General features: G+C 43.3%; 1 protein-coding gene across 1 annotated transcript in view; it reads left to right on the plus strand.

The window, feature by feature from the left end:
• The first annotated feature begins 460 nt into the window (after positions 1-460).
• Positions 461-22,955, plus strand: part of RSU1 (Ras suppressor protein 1) — a 61,093-nt gene continuing 38,598 nt past the window's right edge. Inside the window, exons 1-7 of the mRNA XM_081834888.1 lie at positions 461-634; positions 2,819-2,934; positions 6,420-6,470; positions 17,364-17,484; positions 19,217-19,335; positions 21,485-21,567; positions 21,946-22,060. Coding sequence (XP_081691014.1) covers positions 2,826-2,934; positions 6,420-6,470; positions 17,364-17,484; positions 19,217-19,335; positions 21,485-21,567; positions 21,946-22,060 — 598 coding nt within the window. The 5' untranslated portion in view covers positions 461-634; positions 2,819-2,825. The remainder of the gene's footprint in view (positions 635-2,818; positions 2,935-6,419; positions 6,471-17,363; positions 17,485-19,216; positions 19,336-21,484; positions 21,568-21,945; positions 22,061-22,955) is intronic.

Genomic DNA, 22,955 nt, shown 5'->3' on the forward strand with positions numbered 1-22,955 from the left:
ATGTCAGGTCAGCTGGACCTTCTCCTCTGATGCCCCTGGGATCTTCCCGCGTCCTTCATTTCCAGAGCTCCGCCTTAAGTGTTTTCCTTTGATTCCTCTTTCCACTCCCTATTGGCCTGCGCGTTCTTCCTCCCCGCACATTCCAAGCAGAAAAGGTCTCGGTGCAAAAGATGCGCTTCAGCCTCCGGCTGCCCGAACGCAAAAAGAAAAGCGGGGAGGGAAGAACACACTCCGCGAAAGTTCCCAACTACTTCCTCCAATGCCACCGCCCATGCACCTCCATAGCCTCGGGCCCGCCGCCTATTGGCTCGCTCCTGGGTCCTCCCGTCCAATGGCGGCTGGGCGAAGGCGGAGCTGCTTCTCGGGTTGGGCAGCCGCCGGCTGCGCATTCCGAGCGTCGGGCGGAGCCGCTGCTCTCCGGAGCGCTTCGCCTTACTTGGAGCGCCGCGCGCCGGGCTTCCCTCGCCCTCCCCGCCGGGCGCCTGCGCACTGAGAAGGGAGGCGCTTGCCCCGGGAGCCGACGGGCGGGCGGGCGGGACGGAGGCGGCGCCTCAGAGCAGGGCGTGTGCCGTGAAGCGGGGAGCCCGGCCGGCCGGAGTTGAGCAGCCAGCAGCGCCCCGGTCCCGTCCCGTCGGTGAGTTGCTGCGTCGCCCCCCCCCCCGAAACCCGAGAGCTCCAGCGGGGCCTGCCCGGCTTTCGGAGTTGGGCGGCGAGTCGGAGCCCCTCGGCCCCCTTCCTTTCCCTGGTCGTGTGAACTGACAGCCTCCTGGACCCAGGAAGGACTCGCCCCTTCTCCTCCTCCCGAGGCCGGCGTCGCTCTTTCCCCTTCTGCAAAGCGGGGTCGAGGCAGCAGCCCGCCAGTGAAGCTTGCTGCGTTTCTGCAGAGAGTGCCATGCAAAGCAAAAAGAAGAACCCCGAGGTTCTTGGTTCTTCAACAAGGGTGGGGATCTGTGGGCCAGATCCCAGCCAGCAGGGCCAGTGGTCAAGGGTGGTGGGTTCCCCATCTCTGCTCTGAAACGCTGGAGGGGATAACACCCAAAGTGTACACGAATAGTTGAGTTGTTTACTTTTGTTCGGTGATTTGCATGGAAGTGCCCCATGAATACAGCTGCACACACCAGCGCTGGGTTTTGGATGGTACAAAATAGTAATACAGTGGTAACTCGGGTTACAGATACTTCAGGTTACAGACTGTGCTAACCCAGAAAAAGTATCTCGTGTTAAGATCTTTGCTTCAGGATAAGAACAGAAATCGTGCTCCGGCGTGGCAGCAGCGGGAGGCCCCATTAGCTAAAGTGGTACCTCAGGTTAAGAACAGTTTCAGGTTAAGAACAGACCTCCAGAATAATTAAGTTCTTAACCCGAGGTACCACTGTAATAATAATAATAATACCCAGTGCTTTTTTCTGGGGGACACGGGGACGCATACCGCTAAACATTTTGTGAATCTTTGTACTTTTGTCCATTTACTGTATTTATTTTTCTCAATTTGAACTATAAAATGGTGATTTTCTAGAGTCAAAATGAGAGTACCCCTAAACATGTTTTTAGAAAAAAGCACTGATAATACCTATGTTTAGATGGGGACCTGCTAACAAGATCCATTAACAAAAAGTAACTGGACCAAAAGGAATTATTGTGAAAATCCAATATTTAGGGAAGTGCCAAATTTTTGTCCTTGCTCAGGGCACTGTATTACCAGAGTCTGCCCCTGCACACACGATAGCCGAGCTATGCACATTGCTGAGTGTACACTTCCCTAAGCAAATACTTGTGCATATATGGAGACGACTTGTTCCTATTTCCAGCTTCATGTGGAGCAAACTGACTGCCTTGTTCTTTGCAGAGTTAAGAGGCAATTGCTAGAACTTCTTTCATCTGAGCCCAGTAATTCATGGTTTTATGAGAGCCTTTCCCCCGTGACTGTTCCAACCTGTCAGTGGCAGGGAAATGATAGGAAGGACTATCGTTGAGGTAGCTAGGATGCTGATGGTGTAGGGCGTTTTGAATCTACCCCACCAGTTTTGTGTGATCTGTGTTAGCTGCCAGTTAGTTTCTGAGCTCAACACAAGGTACTAGTGTTCATCTTTAAAGCCTGCTCTTATCATTTTCTGGGTGGCCACTTTGAGAACAGGATGCTGGGCTAGATGAGCCATTAACTTGTTCCCCCAGGCTGTTATGATCTTATTCCTCAACAGGATGAGGCACCCTTGACAGTGACCACAGGTAGGACTTCTTCTGTAGTGACACCCATCCTGAGGGATTCCAAGTGCCAGGCCTTCCCACTTTTAGACAGCTAATGAAGACGTGGTTGTTTACTGAATATTTTTGACAGAATATTTCCTCTTGCTGGTGTTCTGGAGTTCTGACAGCTGCTTTGTCACTGTCTGGTCTGAGTTTTCATGCAAATAGTTTGATTTATGATTCCATTGAACTATGCATGGTTTTGTGTTGCTGTTGTCCCTTTTTTATTAGCTGGCAGGATTTTCTTTTGATAAATAGTTGGCATGTAAGTTTTTAAAACAATTTCCAGCTTGATATAAGCTGTGCGTAGCTTACGAGCTTGACGGTTGGTGTAAACAGTACACTTTGCCTGGTTGAGCATTGCTGTCCCAATAACTTCTGGACAGCACCAGGTTGGGGAAGACTACTCTGTGTGATTAGAATGCTTGTGCGAGCAGCATTTCTATGTCTCAGATGGGCTACTGTATTGACTTATTTGGGACAGTAAAATATACCTTCCTCTTACTGTCTTATATCACTTTCCCATATCTGTCATTCATTCCTGTTCCACTTTGTGTCTCTGTTCTGGTTCCAGCTTAACCATGTCCAAATCACTGAAAAAAATTGTGGAGGAGAGTAGGGAGAAGAACATATTGGAGGTGGACATGTGTGATCGAGGGATTTCTAGCATGCTGGACATATCTGGCTTGTGTAAGTATTTCTCTTCTCCCTGCTTGCCCCCATCATGGCTTTCTTGCACTTCCAAGCATAAGGTTGCTTCTATATGCTTGGGTCTGAACACATGTCACAACCACAGAAAAAGCTGAAGGGCGCATTACTGTAAGAGCCATATATCACCATATATCTTTGGAGAGAAAGACGTTTCTGAAGTTCTCTGAGTTGGCAAAACTGAAATCAGAGCCCAGAAACACTTTTGGGGTGCTATCATCTGAAGATTTCCTAAAAAGGGGCAGCTGTACATTAAATGTAATGTGTGGAGGTCTGATTCACACATAATTTTGTCCAGATAAATACAGTGGTACCTTGGGTTACATACGCTTCAGGTTACATATGCTTCAGGTTACAGACTCTGCTAACCCAGAAGTAGTGCTTCAGGTTAAGAACTTTGCTTCAGGATAAGAACAGAAATCATGCTGCGGCGGCAGCAGGAGGTCCCATTAGCCAAAGTGGTGCTTCAGGTGAAGAACAGTTTCAGGTTAAGAATGGACCTCCGGAACAAATTAACCTGAGGTACTTAACCTGAGGTACCACTGTACTCTGTATGCCCTAGAGCAGTGGTGAAACGCTGGCTCACATGTCTGCCATACTGTTCAAACCAAATAATACTCCATGGACTTGTATATACATTTAGAACTGTTATTTCCCATGTTGCATCCAGCATTAATTATATTCACAGTGGGGGTTTTTTAATAAAAAAAATCCTAGAACAAAAATTTATTGTTTATGTCACTTAGGAAAATAGCTCAAGAGTCTGTAGATACCCAATATGTTGGGTTATGGTCTAAACTGGCATTTGAAACCCCAATGTTTCTGAAGGTAAGCCAATCTGTGTCTGGTTAATGCCTTGGTGGTACATAGATGCCAACCTAGGCTCAATGGGACAGAAATGTAAGAAAATAAATACAGTGAGAGCCTGAATACTTAAAGAGCATTTAGGTGACTTTACAGAATTGTGAGATCTGAAGGACTGGAGGATAAATTAAATTACAGAACCCTCCGCTTCAAGCTTTCTTGTTTTTCATGAGTTGAACACCCACTTGATTATCTGTTGCTAGTTTCTGAAGCAACCATTGGAAGATTATCAGGAAGTAAGAAGCTGGGGTTTATTTAAAAGAGCTTTCGCACAAACTGTAGAGGGTCGTTCTGAGGGCAAGAACGTGTCAATTTCTGGATGCAAATAACTTCATATTTTGGAAAACTCTTTTTCTGGTGCCATGGATTAAAAAGACTGTAAGAAAGATCATATCGGCTGAGACCTTTCCTTAATCTTCTTGTATGATATGTTCTCTGAAGCGAACATAAATTAGTAATGGTTTTGCTGGCAGTAAAGAAATCTGGAGCAAGGGAAGTCTCTCTTTTGTGTCTTAGCGACCTCTCCCCTGAATCTTCCGAGACAGGCGGGTGCTCAGTCTATGCTAATTATCTCGTAAATAATTCAGATATGCTGTAACAGGTTTCTTTTTCATGATGTGACATTAGATAAGTAGCAACACCTGTCTCAAGAGTTCCCTTTGTCTGAAACATTAAATTATCCCATCAGAAATTATCATATTGCTTAATAATGTCAAAGATATTTAAGTTATTTATTGGTTTGTAGCTAGGCAGCTTATTAGGCAGATGCTACACTTCAGCTCCCATTGTGGCATTTGGTTAATTAGGCAGTAGTACTTGCTAATGTCTAGGCCACATGGGGAAAGCGTTAACTCTTTCGGCCAGGAGAAAATGAACATTTGTCATTGGAAATGTCCCATCTATATGCCAGAAGAGGGTTTCTTTTTTTAAAAAAAGGCCGTGTACCTGAACACACAGGGTGTACAGTTAGGGACAAGTGCCCCTTGCCCTCTGGTAAGCGTGGCAACTGACACCACATGAATTTCCACTGCAGTTCTCAAGCAGGTTAAGAAATCGGTGTCACAAAACCATACCGCCTTGTACTAAGAGGGCCCTTTCAAACATTGGGAGAAGCACCTACTGTTTCTTATTCCCTCAGTATCCCCATAAATGAGAGAAGACCCTGTCTTTTGCTCACATTCCCTGTGCACAGGGGGTTTGAGAATAATATTGGTTGCAACCAAAAATAGAAATCTTGGCTGCAATGCCCAACCAAACATTTGTGGACCCCTGGCAAAATTTATTTGTCCTCAGGAAGGTGGGCGTTTGGCGAGTAAAAGCGTCTTGTATAAAGTGTCATTTCTCCCTTGAAAATTAAAAGGCCGGAAGTATCTGACTGCAGTCCTATACATGTCTACTTTGGAAGTAAGTCCCATTGGGTGCACAATGGTTATGTTCTACCTCTGCTTTTGGTACACCCCTGAAAACCAGTTGCTGAGAATCACAAGTGTGGTTACAGTGCTGTTGTGCTCAGTTCCTGCTTGTGTGTTTCCCACAGGCATCTGATTGGCCACTGTGAGAACAGGATGCTGGATCACGTGGGCCATTGGCCTCATGATCCAGAATAATCTTACGTTCATATGTTATTTTTTTCTGCCTGCCCTAGATTCTTTTCTCCTCTCCATTGTCTTGGCATCTAAGCCTTATCTTTCTTTAAACTCAATTTCATGTTGTAAGCTACCTTCTTGAATGTGATGGCGCGTTAATCTAGGTGTAAGCCCCACTGAATTCACTAGGGCTTACTTCTAAGTAGACATGGTTAGGATCATGCCGCTTGCCTGCAATCCTGTGCACACTTACTTGAGTTTAAGTCCTACTGAGCTCACTGGGGTTTGCATGTCTGAATAAACATGCATTGGCCAGCACTCTTAGAATGTCTGTAAGTTACACTTAGCCATTCTTCACTGGCCCTGTACATAAATTACCAGGTAATATTTTCAGCTCCCTAGGTAAAGAAGTTATTTTCAAATTATGACAAGTTGGCATGAACTTCAAACCCCTTTCAAGATCTGTAATAATGTCAACTTTCTATTTTTTTCTGTCTTCTTTGTTTTCGTGAGTCTTACGATGGCAGCATAAGGAATCTTCTGAAACCATCTACTTTCTAAAGCATTGGAAAAAAATGAAGCTAGGATGCCATCTTGTGGATCTGGTGACATAGTTTAGCACAGTCCTTTCTTTAAGGGTTTTGCTGTCAAATATCTTCAGTGACATTTCCCCCCCCCCTTAACTCTCAAAACTGCCTGTCATTGCGCTATGTTTAGTTACAGCAATTAATCACAAAGAAATTGTCAGTTACCAAGAGAATAAGTTTCCTGTAGGATATGAATTGTGACAATGTGGTAATCTTCCCCTTCGTAATAATTTTGTCGAGTTGCCAGTCTAGTTCTGTTTTAATGTAATCTCTAGTCCAAAGGGCCATCTTTTGTAACCTGTTAGGCTATACCTTACTAGGAAGGTATGTGGGTATTTATTCAGATGCATTCCTGCTGAAGTTTCTCTCTTCTTCTTCCCCAATGCAATTTTGCCCTGTTTATACTTTTATTGTCTCTCTTCATTTACAGTCACTCTTTCCCATATCACACAGCTGGTCCTCAGTCACAACAAGCTGACAAGTAAGTACATTTCTATTCCTAAGTATTTTGTTTCTTGCCTAAGCACAAATGAACTTGTCTACTAATTCCTTAGATTGCAAGGCCAGTGGCTGTGGCTCATTTTGGGAGAGGGCTGCCGTACGGTCAAGTGGTGCTTCTTGTCCTTCTAGAACCAGCTGCCAAGTCCCTGGTCAAAATTCTGGGCCAAATATATGAATGGCCAACATATGAAGTGTTATGGTCAGTACATAGTGTGGTTCCCCCCCCTTTAAATGGGGGTCTGGGTGAGAGGGTTGCTGGTTGTCACCAGCTTGCCTGGATGAAGGATGGAGAGGGTTGGTGTGTGTGCATCAAACTAACCTTCCTCCGAAGCAAACATTAGATGTAAATCTATCTGCTTTTGCCTCTGACCCTGCTAACTACTGGCCCCCAAAAGGAAATATGGCCCTCGGGCTGAAAGGTAATCTCCACCCCTGCCATAACATTGTGTTTTAAGATGGTGAACCTTCCTTGAGGTCTGCTCCACTTCCCTGGTGGGGCGGTTTTGCAGACTGGCATCTGAGCCCCCCAGTGACCCAGATTGGGGGCAGAGGGATGCTGCCCACGTCACCGAGAGTCCTGCCGCGTCACACGCCCCCTGGCCAACCAGTCGGGCAGACAGGGGGCGTGGCCACATGAGATTTAAACCATGGCGCGGCCGGGGGGTGGCCTCCTTCATCTTAAGAACCTTCTGAGAGCTCTTATTGGAACTCCCTGTAGCATTGATAGGGATAGAGCTTTCTCATTAGTCGCATCACAGCCACTGTTGGCCCACCATGCCTCATTTGCCACTTCTACCCTCTTTTAGAAAATTTGTGAAAACTTTTCTCTGTGGGATGGCTTCCTCCCCCCCCCCGCAAAATTGATTGAGTTTCCTTGATCTTGAGTTTACACCCACACTTCATCGGAATGATCCTATACCATAAAACTCTACTCCTATATATTATAACAGCTGGTCAGAATCTTGTATGCACATTCCTAGGGAAGCTCTCAGAAAACTCATAAAATACATCTTTTTTTGGAAACTCTGGGAACAACTAAATATTGTTAAGTTAGCAGCTATGTTTAAAGAGAGAGATTGAGAGTTATCAGAGGTTGGAGTTCAGTTACTCCATATATGAAGGAAGAACTGGGAATTTTCGAGACAAGGAATAAATGGTATGTATTTTTAGGCTCAAATAATTCTTCTATGAATGGAGAGCAAGCAGAGTCACTTTTTAGAAGGAAGAATAAGAAGTTAGTCATCATTTTTTTAAAAAATCCATTTATTTGTTTAAGAAATTGTATTAAATTTTAAAAGATACTTTGTACACTATTTTACATCTATGTTATTTATTTTTAACATATAGATCAATATTTGCACTATAAATTGTAATGTATAATGAAAATTTACAAATAAAGGGGTTTTTTAAACAAAAAATATAACCAACATAAAACAAATCAGGCTAAAGCAAACCATGTTAAGAATTACTATGAAAGTACTGCTGAAATAGGTCTTAATAATGCAGTAGGCAGTGAACTAAAGTAGTGCTAATACAATTTTTTAATGCAGTTTCTTTTTTAAAAAAACAAAACATGTATTTGTATTTAATTTTAAATTGTGGTTTGGAAACTTCTACCCCTTGTAAGGCACCAAGCAAATTGCTGGAGGTTGGGGTAGAGGTTGAATAAATAAAAATAAATGCCTATTCCCTACCAACCTCTCCTAAAAGACTGAATCTCACTTTTATTATTTGTCACTTTGGACACTCTTGACCTAATCCCTTAAAAAGATACAATTAATTGTCTGAGTAGATAGTCCTCAAAATGACTTGGAGAAAACAGTGTCGTTGACACTTGATATGCCCCACTAAGGTCATATTAGCATCTCTTACTGGTTTTCTGGCATATAAATGAGTGTGCCTGCTTTGCTGTTCTGTTGTTTATAGTAAATATGTCCATTTTCTAAGGCAATAAATATGCATGAATGGTGTCCAGTATTTTCCAGTTAGTAAGTTGTATCCAATGCAAGTTACCCTTGGAGTAGACCCACTGAAATCAGTGGGCCTGCCTAACATAGGGACATGCATTTCAAATGGGTCTACTCTAACTTAGTTGGATACAATTCAGTGTTTCATCCGTCACCCTGCCAAAAACGGGCAGCCCTACATCATTACAGTAAGTCATGATGTCCCGCTTTCGTTCTTTTGCTTTCACATCTCCATTTTTTATACATTTTTCTTAGCGTGCTTTTCATCTTTCTATCAATAAATCTGCCACTTGCAGGCACACCAGTGTTTGCCTCATCCACAGATCAGCAAAGGAGAATAGGCTTCCATGCATCTGTCATTGGAAAAATATGCATGATTTCAAGCCATTAAGACAAAAAGAGAAGGAGGCAGCAGCAAAGGGGGGTCGCTATAGATTTTAAATGCAAATTCTTCAAATAAGGTTCGGTTTCCTTAAACCTTGGCTTCCTTATCTGCCATACTATAAGGCTTTTCTGGAGATTTTAGGAGCTGTTGCGCATTGAATTATATATCTTTCTGGATATCTGTGGCAATCAACCATGAAATTTGAGGAATTGTTTCAACTAGTTTCTACTTGACTAATAATAGTGCTTTCAGAAAAAAGAGAGGAAAATTAACTCTTGCCTAGATAGGATGGATTGGATCCAATCCAAGGTGAGCACCATGAAAAGGCTACGAATGAGAGCCTGAAGCAACAGTTAACAAACTTACCAAGCACAGCAAGTAAGCTCATATATTTTTGTTGAGAGGATAATGCAAAGAGGGGAATGTTCTACATCTTGCCTGGGAGCAAGTCCTGCTTACCTCTGAGCAGACATGTACGGGTTTCACTGGGTTCCCAAAGTCTGGAGACATCTCAACAAGGTTTTGGAGGCCCTTTAGATATTACTACTGACAATTATGGTTCATTTAAAAATTTTCATTTCTTGCATTTATATCCCTCCTCAAAATTGCATAAATGGTTCTCCCCCCTCAATTTTTTCATAACAACATCCTGCAAGATAGGTTTGAGTTGAGAGTAAGCTATACCAAGGTGCAAATCTTGGCTAAGGGATTCAGTCCTGGTCTGACATGCTATCCTTTGCACCACGCTTGCATTAAGTGTGGTCAGGAATGACAACTGCAGTTAGCTGCGGAGGTAAGCCAAACAGACTAGGAAAGGCTGACAGGCTGGCCTTGAAGAGAGACTCTTGACTCAGCTGGTGGATAAACACATAGTGGGTGGCCCATTTAGAGGGGATTCCAAGCAGGGAGGGAGCAAGGATGGAGGCGTACCAGAAGAATAGAGCGAAGATCTAGGCTCAGAGCAAGTCTTGTCACAATAGGAGGAAGAAAAAGGCAGAAGTTCTGGGGCTAGACACCCTAGTAGTGAGCCAAGAGGGCAAGGGGCAACTGAGGGAAAGGAGAGACTGTTTACACACTTGATGGTGGAGGGATTATTGGGGAAACAAGGCAGATTAAATAAACAGATCTCAGAGGATGTGAAGGGCTCTAAACTAATCTGAGTGGAGATCTCACCAGGTTTTTTCCAAAGGAAAGTGAACCCCTTGGGTCCCTGAAGACCACTGGGATCCATAGTGGGAGAGCTCTTATTATTGGGAACTCTAGAAGGGCCAAGGATATTGGTAGTGTTGTAGCACTTTTCAATCACTTCCCACTTTTCCTTGTTCCTCTAGCTGCTGGAAAGAGTTTTCTGAAGATCACTGCTTAGCACAGTGGTGGGGAACCTGCTACTCTCCAGATGTTGGCCTCTAGCTCCCATCAGACTCCTCTAGCAAAACCAGTGGCCAGGGGTGATGAGAGCTGTAGCTCAGCAACATCTGGAGGGCCATATGTTCACCCACTGGCTGAGCCACATACATGTTTTGTTTTGCTTCTTTGGAGGCTCACATCTCTTCAGCTTTCTCCAATAGAATTCTGGACCATCAAGGTTCTATTTTCCTTCTCTTAAACTGTCCTCTATCCAGTAATGACCAACAATATCTTTTGTCAGAGTTCAGCAGTTTTCAAGTTACTCAATGATAATCTGCTCCAGCTTTCAATTGGACTAGGAATGGGTCGTCCTGGTTTCTGGAGGTATGCAGAAGGCCTCTGCCACTTCCCTTTCTTCTCTTCTCACCAGACAATTCACTAATAAATATATCTGTTTCTTCGTTATTGCCACTCTATCTGTTTCTTGTTAGGAATGACTCTTTAGTTTGCAACTTGTGGGAGTTCAAGGTTGTCATAAACTACCTAGCATATTACTTTCAACCTGATTGCAAATACTTTTGAGAGGTCACTTTTTGGACCTAATTTATGTGAAAAATTGCTGGTGTTGATGCACATGACATTTTCAGAAGGTTAGTTATTTTTGTTTCTCTCTTTTTTAAGTAGTGCTGTTCGTGAAGTGATATTTTTTTTAAAAAAAGACAGAAGCATTGTCTGATTTGTCCAGTGGAGGTCACTATTGAGATTATTATTATTTCTTTAAAAGCCTGTTTGTGAAACTTCAGGAAACTTGTGACAGTATGCAGGAGTTTATTATTGAATGCTTTTTTGTGAGTTACAAGGCAACTTGCAATTCCATCTTTGATAGACCCTAATTCTATAACCATACCTGTTCTAGGATTTTGCTGGCTTTATTCTGCTTTCCATCTTCAGATGTTAAGAGCAAGTACTTGTTGGCCAGTTGCGCAGTCTGTTCCACAGTTGTCTGGTTGTTTGCATTAATATCACAGGTGGGGAATCTGTGGTTCAGAAGGAAGAAGTGGATCCCGGCATTTGAGCAAAACAGGGGAACCTGTGGCTGTTATTGGACTCACATCAGCCCCAGCCAGCATGCCCAATGATCAGGGAGGATGGGAGTTGTAGTCCAACATCTGGAAGGCTGCAAGTTCCCCATCCCTGATCTATACAATTTCCCCTTTCAGAATTTAGAAACACATATTTGAAAGAGATTGCGGGTAGAGAGAACACAAGAGGATCATTTTCAGTGGCCACACTCAAACTTTGGAATTTCCTCTCTAGGGACATTTGCCTCATCCCTTCCGTGATGGCATCCTGTTGAGGGAGAAAGTTTCTCTCTCTCTCTTTTTAAAGCTGCATTTCATTTGACTGGAATGAATATTTTCTTAAGGAGTGCTGCCTTTGCTTCTGGGGTTGTTCATCTATTGATTTTTGGTGTGTGATTTTTATGGTATATTTACTTTTTGATGAATTTTCTTTTTTTTTTTTTTTTAGAAGCCACCTTGAGCAAGCCTTGTGCTGGGAATTCAGGATATCAATACTATAAATAAATAGAAGCGGTTACTTAAGTAAAAGTCAGCTGAAGATTTGTATGTAAGCAGCTCAGATTTTAAACAGCAGTCTCACGCCTGCCCTTCGCAGCTATGTTTAACATGGAGGTATTGAAAACCTTTATACGTTTCAGTTTGCTGTCCAGAATTAGAAATAGCAATGGGCAAACTGCCTGTATAAACCCTGGAGCCACAGTAAAGCAATATGCACGTTAAGGGGTATTGCTTTGCATTGTTCCAAGTTAAGTCCCTGGCATCACCAGTTGAAAGGATCAGTTATGGGGTGATGAAAAACACTTTAGCCTAAGGCTCTGCAGAGCTGCAGCCTTTCTAGGCTAAATTAGCCTACTAGGCTAAATGGTCTGAACTTGTATAAGAAAGCTTCCTATGTTACAGCAATCCTGGGCAGGCCAGGACTGTAGCTGGAAAATATATGATGCATTGGTCTTGCTTCAGCTAGGAAGGTCTGGATGAGATCAGTCCTGAATGGGATGTTGAGAGCTGTCTTGCAGGGCATACGCTAGTTTGAACACAATCAAAATTAATCTAAACATCTTCAGGCAAACAAAAGCCATAGGACTTCCAAACTTAAACAATAAATAAAAATGCTTGTTCAATATGAAGGCTTACAACTTTAATCCATTTCCCCTCATGCGAATCCTCCCAAGTTAAATGCTTAGATGGTTAAGACGGCTGAAATTTCAATCAAACCCATTCTCAATTATATGAAAATAGAGGCTGGCAATATCTTTGTACAATACCTGTGTCAAGCCACCTTTCATTCGTTAAACTAAAAAATGTCCTTTTTTCTGAAGCTTAGAGTAAAATCAATAACCATCTTTTAGTCAGGCTGCATGCTGAAGGGATTTAGAAAATATATAATCTTGTTGGGGGGGAGCACATTGCTATGTAAACTGAACATTGGGAAAAGGTTTAATATGAATTTAATTTTGACATTCCAGGTTAATCTGCACACATTGCCTTCTTGTTGCTCAAACCATAACTCCCCCCCCCCCTTGAACTGGTCCCAGGATGATGCAGAAATCTTATTAACTAATGATGGGGAGGTTAGTAGATTTCACAGGTGGTTGAGGGGGTGGTGACAAAACTATATCTAGGACACAGCTTCATATGCCTGAGATAAGGACAGGGGGTATGTATCAGAACAGTAAGGAAATAAATGATAAAAAACTGATTGTCATCAGAGGGGTTATCTAAGACTTTAAAAGCTTAACAATGCAAACTCCCATCATCACTGGCCATAGGCCATGCCGGCTGGGGCTAGTGGGAGTTGTATTCCAGCGACAGCTGAAGATGTTGAATACCCCTGCTGCAGCTCTAATCCAGGATGCATTCAGATCTTCAGTTATTTTCCAGAAGATGCAGCCTTTATTTGAAAGACTTTGTCATAAAATGTTGTCACTTGCACCAAAGTGTCTTGGGGAGGAACGTTCCATTCAGCACAGAGTGCGCACAGAGTCTGCATAAGTTAGCTTTAATTCACATTTAGCATCATTTGTCCTTTTAAATTGCACTGATTTAGTGAGGAGAGTAAAATAATCTCTCATCCTGTCAAAATGGCCGGTACCCACAGAACAGGGTTTAATTGCATTAGGGAGCTGCATTGTGTCTGCCTGTGTGCAGTTTGGGGATGTGGGATTGCTGGGGGATACATTGCTCAAATCCTTTTGCTTGCTTTCCCTGTCTTCATAGTGCACACTGTTCACCCAGCCTTTCCCTGAGGATTGGTCCACCTGCGTGGACATACACTTCTCTCTACTAGTCAGAGGGGTAACGTCTAGGGGGGCAGCCTGCTGTAGTCACTTAGGCTTCTGTACAATCTAGAACCCTGCACAGTCGGCATAGCCAATGGATGGAAATTGTATTTAACCACCATGAGGTGGGCCGCAGATTCACCATCCCAATACAGTGGACGCCCAGGTTGTGAACGTGATCCGTGCGGGAGGCACGTTTGCAACCCGCAACGCCGCGTCTGTGCACACGCGGGTTGCGATTCCATGCAAAAGCGCAATTCAGTGTTTTTGTGTATGCGCAAGCGCCGAAACACTGAAAGTAACCCGTTCCGGTACTTCCAGGTTTTGGCGCGTCCATAACCCGAAAACACGCAACCTGAAGTGTCTGTAACCCGAGGTATGACTGTATATAACTATGGGGGATGTTTCAAAATTGCTTCAGTATTGAATGAAGGTGTTGTCATCTGTCTCAAGAGACAATAGGCTGCTGCATTAGCAGCATCTAAGTGACCCCCCTGGGGTGCAGGCCTAGGCAGAAGGCAGTTTCTGCACATACTGTAGAAGAAAGTGAGGGACAGGTGGGGCTCATCAACCTGGGAAGGTAACCCATCTAACAGAAGAAAAACTTCAGTCTTAGACCTCTGCTGCCTTGTGGGATATCTTCAGGAGGAAAAAAGTCTAAGGTGCAAATCCTACACAAATACAGAGTGGAGTCCCTAAGACAGTTGGATGGCACCTTGTACAGTGGTACCTCGGGTTACATACGCTTCAGGTTACAGACTCCACTAACCCAGAATTATTACCTTGGGTTAAGAACTTTGCTTCAGGATGAGAACAGAAATCGTGCTCCAGCGGCGCAGTAGCAGCAGGAGGCCCCATTAGCTAAAGTGGTGCTTCATGTTAAGAACAGTTTCAGGTTAAGAACAGACCTGCGTAACGAATTAAGTACTTAACCCGAGGTACCACTGTACACCTCCTTCCGGCAGCCAAGCTGGTGCCAAACATATTGCTTTGTTTTCCTTTGGGCCACATCAGCAAGGCCGGGGTGTGTGTGTCTTGTCACCTGGGCAGCCCAGGACCTCCATACACATTGAAGGAAGTAATCTAGATTCAGGCAGGTAGCCGTGTTGGTCTGATGCAGTTGAAATAAAAAAATTAAAAATAGTCCAGTTTGTTCTAGGTATAAGCTTTCATGTGCATGCACACTTCTTCAGATACACTGAAACCAGTGTATCTGAAGAATACACTGGAATACACTGGAATACACTTCAGATACACTGAAGAATACAGTGTATTCTTCAGATAGACTGAAGAATACACTGTATTCTTCAGTCTATCTGAAGAATACACTGTATTCTTCAGTGTATCTGAAGAATACACTGTATTCTTCAGTGTATTTGAAGAAGTGTGTATGCACACGAAAGCTTAAGCTGTACGTAGAACAAACTTAATTGGTCTCTAAGGTGCTACTGGACTATTTTTTAATTTTTTATTTTGAAGGAAGTAATGAGAAGAAAAACCTAGGAAATGAAGGGCTCATACTCTACCGTGTAAATATTTGTTTCATTGGGTTTAATGGGATGGGGAGAGATGCCTATGCTATGAGATATTCCCTAGATGACAGTTTTGCAAATTATTTGGATGTATATGTTTTTCAATCTGCTACCTACATTGCTGTTAGACATCCAGATCCATTATCCAGATAATCTGAAACACAAGGATGCAAACCAATTATTTCTATAGACTTCATTGTGTCTGAATGGGCATAACTTTTAGGAATTCAGTTTAACTGGAATATGGATCATGTTGAAATTGTGTCCTCAGGTGATAATACAGTGGAAAGCTTGAATGGATACAATCCCCCAAAACATGTAAACATTATTTGCTTGCTTAGATTTTGCCCTAATAGCTCAACACGAAAATTAAACCCATATAGAGTCTTAATCTTTATCTGAGTAGTAGTATTCATATCATGCAACTGTATTTTTTTTCATATTTCTAGGTGGTATCAACACATTGATCTGTTGCTAATCTGATGTAACCTTGTGTGTGTGTGTGTGTGTGTGTGTGTATTGATCACAGCACTTACCTCTTGGGACGCATATAAAAAAATGGCCCGGCTGAACAGTTCATTATTTAAAGTTGAGCTTTAATTGTTACAATTTAACTGAATTTTAAATGAATGTATACTTGGGATAATAGGTTATTTAAACAGCAATCCAAATGGGCTATTTTATTTGGAATGCATTTTTGCTTCAGTTTTGTTCATGATGGAGCCAAATAAAAATGTTATTTAGGGCATCCATATGATCAATTTATAGCATATAGATGTGCGCTTGTTGTTGTTCCCTGTGGGAATCCAGGTGTCTTTTGAGACTGTGTTTTTGATGCAAGAATACCCACGCTCAGTCTGCAGATTTACATCATTTTCCTTCCAGTTTGCCTGCCCATCAATGACAATTGTTAATGGCGTATGGCTTTGCAATTGACACAGGCAGCAATTGGATAGTAAACATATCTTCACTGCCCCATAAGAAGGGACAAAATGGTATTCAGAATGTTCCAAGATTTTTCATCCATCATTCAAAGAAGGAAAATGGGGTTTCTAATTCTTGCTTGAGAATGTGTGGACACTGCCTGGTGGTGAAGTAGTGATGGCCACCGACTTGGAGGACCGCGGAAGAGGAATTTGGCAAATTCATGGAGGATAAGACCATCAATGGCTGCTAGCCATGATAGTTATGTTGTGCTTCCATTCTACACCAGTTTTGTGGAATCACAAGAAGGGAGGGTGCTCCTTCGTTCAAGGCTTCCCATAGACCATTGTGATGGGCCATTGACTTGATCCAAAGACTCTTCCTATGTTAGTATGATGAATCCAGGGCACAACTTTCTAGGAAAATTGTTACCTGCACAAAAAGCAGCAAGCTATGCACAGCACATGTATCTTGGAGTACCCGCACCAGGGACCCCCCAGCCTGACAGAGCTCCCTTGCCTGTGTTATGACCCTCTGAGACACAGGTGTAACTTCAGCAAGCTTGCTTGATTGCCATGCAATGCATGAAGGTGGCACAGGGTGCAACTAGCTAAGCCTTACAGTGGTCAGGGCATTATGGTTTCAATATTTTGAACAATTAGTAGTTTCATAAATTTTATTTTTTTAAAAAATAAATAAATAACATTTTTCTTCTGACCTCTGCTGGTCCCTTCCCTCCACTGCATCACTTAACATTCCTTCTGTCAGGTTGCAGATATGTGCATATTTAGTTACATACAAACATGGGGTATGATCTAATGGATGCCCTTGTGTCTGTGGGAGGGATTTTGATCCCCAACACCCTCCAAAAGTGTGTTCCTTGGAGTTTGGGGGTACTTCACATCAGGGTGGAAGATGGCATGGGGGTGGGCTGCACAGGGAGGGAGGACTTGGCAAAAATCACCTCCCATCCTCTCCCATCAGTGAAGGCACTTGCTGGATCAAGAACCCTTCTGTTACTAGAAGGGTGCCAGTTGGATCCCATTCATAAGAGTGGTTATTTCTAGGTGAAGCAAAGGTCCTATTTAGTCCAGTCATTCTCTTGCCCAATGGTCTGCAAGGTGTCTTTGGGAAAACAGGCCAGTAGCAGCCAACCCTTGTTATCGGTCCCCATCACCTTGTAACCAGTGGTATGCTACTGCCTTTTTAATAAATGTCTGCCAATGAATATTAGATAAGTTGTCATGCATGAATTTTCTGAACCTTGTTAAAGAAAGTATTTCTGGTCCATAAATAGAAGGGTGGCATGTTTCATGCTGTTGTTGGTTTTCTGAGGGACTTGTGCTTCTCTTTACAGCTGTGCCTGCAAACATTGCAGACCTCCGGAATTTAGAAGTGCTCAACTTTTTCAACAATCAGATTGAGGAGCTGCCAATTCAGATCAGCAGCCTTCAGAAGCTGAAGCACTTGAACCTGGGGTGCGTATCCGTCCTGATCAGTTGCTTGGATGCTCCATAAGACAGGCATGGGCCAAATGTGGCCCTCCAGGGCTTTCAACCCAGCCCTTTCCCCATCTCTCAGTGGCCCTTCTTCACTTCTCCAGTGGGTTTGCCTGGCTAGAGTGAGTTCTTGAACTCTTTTGATGCCTCTTGGTTGCCTGGATTTAGAGGAGAGGGAGACACATACCGTATTTTTCTGTGTATAACTTGTATAAGACACCCCCCCCTTATTTTTAGGGACTCCAACTTAAGAAAATGGGGGGGGGGGAGAGAGAGAGATTTCCCAGAGTTGTTGAGCTTTTTTTCCCAGAGGTTTGCCAGTTTTTTTCGGGGGGTGGGTGGCAGGCCTGAGTTGTTGAGCTTTTTTTATGGGGGGGGGGTTTCCTGAAACTCACTCACCAAAAGAACCCACCAGTTGTCTGTCCCCTCACTGGCACCAATCACCCACCCAGCAGGGGGTGGCCAAAAATTGCTCACCCGAAAAAGCCACCTATCATGTGTCCACTCACCGGCGAAAGCCGCCAATTGCCGCAGCGACAGCAAATCAACACCAACCCTTTTCACAGCCACCAATGACACAAACAATAGCCGCTGACAGTCTCTGGCTAGCTAAATCAACCAATCACATGTCACCAACATGCACTGACTGTGTATAAGACATTTTTTAACTTAATTTTTTAAGGGAAAAACCCTCATCTTATACACTGGAAAGTATGGTATTTGTACAGAAACTAGCCAGTTGTACAAAGGCAAAATTCTCAGAATGGTTTACCAGTCAACCTCTCTTCCCAGGGAACTGTTTATTGAGCCTTCATCCTGATTTGTTTGCAGAGATATTAGATGACACTGGTTATTTAAGCAGCATTCATTCTGATTTGTTTGCTGGGAGGTGAGATGGTGTTGCACTAAAGAAAGCGTTGCCCTACACTTTCCAGTTCATTTCTCCATCACTTCCTTTATTGAAAAAAAGGCAAATGTTTTGGAGAAGCAGATCTGTTGCACAAGATCTTCCAATCACCCTAATTGCGCAACCTGAATTTCCCAGTATGTGATTGAATCCCACCCAAAATAACAACAGTCTGGAAACACCCTTTCTCTTTTTAAAGGACATTTCCTTAGCTATTGTGAGTTTTTAATACGGCTGTTTTTGTTTCTTTGTGTTATTGGTGGGTTTTTCCTTTTTTATGGGCTTTTAGATTATGTTATTGTTGGTGTGTCACCTTATGCAGCATCCAAAGCAAATGTACAAGAGAGAATGTGGTCAGTAACGTCTAAAATGGCTTAGCAGAGAGAAACAAGCGATACAGGCAACTCCTCATTTATGTGGGAGTTATGTTCCAAGGCACTGCACGTTTAAGTGAAATTGTGTATATTGGGAATGCCTCTGAAAAAGCCTGCAAACATCCTCCCAACCTCCTTGCTCAAACTCCAACTCTTAACGGGCGTCAAAGGTCGGTGCAAGAGCTCCTGGGATTGCACTTGCAAAGGCTTGTGGGATTGCTCAGCGCTGTTTCTGCAGCATTTCTGCGCTCTTTTCTGGCTGTTTCCCCCCCTTTTTATCCCACTTCTGGGTTTGCAGTGATGTGCGTGTGTGCAGTCGTGTGTTCCTTGAACACATGTAAATGAGCAGTTGCCTGAATATACTAAATAAAATAACATGTTTTCTTTCATATCCCAAATAATACCTTACACATCCTTCTCTTAACATTAGGATGAACAGGCTTAACTCCTTGCCACGAGGATTTGGCTCCTTGCCAGCTCTGGAGGTTCTTGATTTGACTTACAATAACTTAAACGAAAGTTCGCTTCCCGGAAACTTCTTCTATCTAAGTAAGAAACCATTTTTAATTTTTTTTTTAAAAAAAAAATGTGTTAAATCATCCTGAAAAGTTGCTTTGCTTTCTGCAGGTAAAATTTATTTGAGGGAGGCTGAACTCTAAAAAAAGAATATTAGAGATATATGCCTCCTTCTATGAGCCGCCTTGAATATTTCTGCATAGCTCGACAATCTGTACCTTTTGATCTACAGTCACCTGATCTCGGTGGGAGTAAGTGGACGGCTAGGAGTGTTGTATGAGCTACCGCCTTGGTCATATTTTCTTGAATTTTATTCCATTTCGTACTGAGCTAAAACTTCAGCAAATGCAGCACCCGCCTGGGACAGTTAAGAAGGTCACCAAGCGAGAGGAGAATTGCAAGCCACCACGTTATAATCTGTATTCCATGAACAATTATTTATCAGCCCTGGGTTCAGCGTGCAGCGCTTTTGGCAAATATAAGGCTTTGTGGCTGCTGGTGCCTGCCCTAGACCAGCTAGGCCAGTTAATTCCCCCCCCCCCCTTCTACCTGGCAAGATGCCTGCAGCAAATAAGTGATCCATCCTTTCTTTTTAATCCAGGGGTAGCCCTCCAGATGTTGTTGGGCTCCAACTCCCATCAGACCCAGCCAACACGGTCAAAAGTCAGGGTTGATGGGAGTTGTAGTTGAACAGCTTCTGGACGGCAACCTGTTGTCTGTCCCTGTTTTAATCCCTCTCATGAGACTCTGATGTGCCACACTGGAGCAGAGATTGGCAGAGGTGCCAGCATGAATAAAATATTGGGGGGCAGGCAAGGCCCAACCTGCATAATCGATCACATGATGCAGCTCACACACCATTTGAATGACAATGCTCATCAACTTCAGGGGGACCAGTCCCCTCGGCCTCTAGAAGTTTGCTCCTATGGGGTAGGCAACCTCTGGCCCCCTGGGGCAAATTTGACCCACCGGGCCATTTCCCCTAAACCACGCTCACCTTCTCCACATCATAAGTGACACCAGCTGTGGGGCAGGTAGAGGCACATCTAGATTGGCAGAAAGCAGGATTAAACATTGGCATCAGCTGCTGTGCAGGGAGCTCACCCCACACCCGCTCCATGGGGCCAACTACCCCCCCCCCCCCGATTAACATTAGCCCACAGTGGGGAGATAAATATTTAGCCCATCAGGTCGAAAAGGTTCCCTACCCCTGACACTAGACCTATTGACATTAATGGCCTCTGTGGCATACATGTTTGATCTACAACTGAGTAGTCGGAGCGATGCAATTTTGGTCCAGCTTTGGAAGTTGTGTCTCCATCAGAAGCATCTTTCCATGGTGAAATGGCTGATTTTCCTTCTGTGTTGGGATGGGTGTGGTGTGTTCTAAGCCATCTGGGAGCCATGAAAAGATAATTAACTAAAATGAAACCAATTTATCCTTTTTACCCCCCCCCCCCCAATTTGCTATCATTTCTTGAAAGGAATAAAGCAGGAATAGCCAAAGCTCACTGGTCCAGGTATCTGCTTTCTTTGCAGAAGGTCTCAGGTACAATCCTCTGCTTCTCTCGGTAGGACTGGGAAATGATTCTCTGCCTGAAAACGGGAAAGTAGCTTCGAATCAATATAGGCAGTCCTGAGCTTGGAGGACCCAGTGGTTTATGTTGGTATAAGGCAGCTTCTTAGGTTCCAGATCTGTACAAAGTAAATTCTTGTATTTGCTGTATTTGTACTCCAGCTTGATCTAAAATGACTTCTCAGCTATTTTCTGCAGACATCTAAGAGAAGCAGAGGGTGAAGCCTATCGGGAGCTTCTGAGGGCGGGCTGTAGATGCAAATTTCTATAATGACTAGGAATTGGAAGTTAATAAGCTGTGATGGCTTCTGTCCTGGCAGACTCCTATTGAAACGGTGTGCCGTGGCCTGCCAGAGCCTAATGTTACAGGAATTGTTAATTGTGTCAGTCCTTTTGGATATAGATGTTTTCCTGAGCGGACCCAACAGTACAATAAGCCAGTAAATCTAAGTTTGACCTGCTTGTTATTATAGTGAGCCTTGGGTATGTCAAAGGCTTTTCACCAAGTCAGGGTTATTAATCAAAGCTGACACTTTTTTATTGATCAGGCCTCAAATGGTTTGGGTTGTATGCCACCCTGTTTATATATTGCTGTTTAATTTGCAGCCACCCTGCGTGCACTCTATCTAAGTGACAACGATTTTGAAATCCTGCCACCAGATATTGGGAAGCTCACAAAGTTGCAGATAGTAAGTAATTTATCTAAATTCTTGGAAAAAAATCAATTCGCTTTTGCGGCCCTTGTAAGAGTAGAATCAAGTCAATTTGCAGGGGAGCGGTGGGGGCTTTGAAGAAACGGGCCTCCTATTCTTGGCGTTGCCTATTGTTAATCAGCAGACACTTGTAACTAAATTGGGGGAATTGAATGTTTAGGGTGGGGTGAAGTGTCAGAAAGAAAGAAAGAAAGAAAAAAAGGACTTTGCAGTGTAAAATATTTATTTATGGCTGATTTTGACATAAACATCTGCTTCCTTTCAACTGAGAATTGTTCTGACAACACTTTGTGCCTGTCTGTGTCTCTCCCACTCAACCACCCTCTCTCTCTCTCTCTCTTTTTCCCCTTAAAGCTTAGCCTTAGGGATAATGACCTGATATCCCTCCCTAAAGAAATTGGTGAACTCACTCAGCTTAAAGAACTTCATATCCAGGGCAACCGCCTTACAGTTCTGCCTCCTGAGCTAGGTAAGACTTGAGCATTGCTGCTGTGAGAATGCCTGAAAGCCTACTTGAACACAGCCCTTCATTTTGGTAACCAAACTTGGCCATTAGCATCTTTAAAACATGTTCATTGCTGTTTCTGCATTTCCCCCAGCCCCTGCTAAGCACAAACTAGCAAGCCCAGCAAATACTTAAGGAACATTTCTGAGCATGGGAGGCAAAGGTTCCTGCCACAACTAAACTTAATATTGTCACACCTGGCAATAGTGGCATTTGGTATTGTATTTAATGTGTTATATATAAAGCAACATGTCAACGTCATTTGTTTGTTTACAGTATGGCTTTTTCAAACTATTAATTCAGCATAGAATTGTAGAGTTGGAAAAGATCACGGGGGTCATCAAGTCCAACCCCTTTGCAATGCAGAAATCTCCCACACAGGGTCCCCCATCCAATTTGAAACCATACGGGACCCTGCTTAGCTTAGCAAATGTGTTCGCAGGTTTATAGATGCACCACTAGGACAACCAATAATAGTCTACATCATTTTGTGCTATACTCTAGGGCTGTGAATGAGTTACTCTCAGCATATGAAACCAAAGGGAAATGCTATAAGTCTTAAAACTTGGGTGGGGGGGGTTCCAGAAAATAGGAATAACTGGGCTCCCCCCCCCCCCAGTTTTTCTATTCCCCCCTCTCCCAACCTTCACATCTATAGTTCCTTGGGTGTCTGTCTTTGACACTGTTCTCAAAATACAGTTCCTGAGATTGTGGTAAGCAGCACTATCCATAGATAAAATTTTAGTAGGTGTTGTCTTTCCCCCCCTGAATTTAAAATGTTATGTGCTGCACTGTAAGGCACATCATGATTCACCTCAACAACAGAGTTGCAACCAGTCACATAAAGTGACAGGGAACA

This window comes from Podarcis erhardii (genome assembly GCF_964252035.2).
Source record: "Podarcis erhardii genome assembly, chromosome: 12".
In the NCBI taxonomy this organism is placed as follows: Eukaryota; Metazoa; Chordata; class Lepidosauria; order Squamata; family Lacertidae; genus Podarcis; species Podarcis erhardii.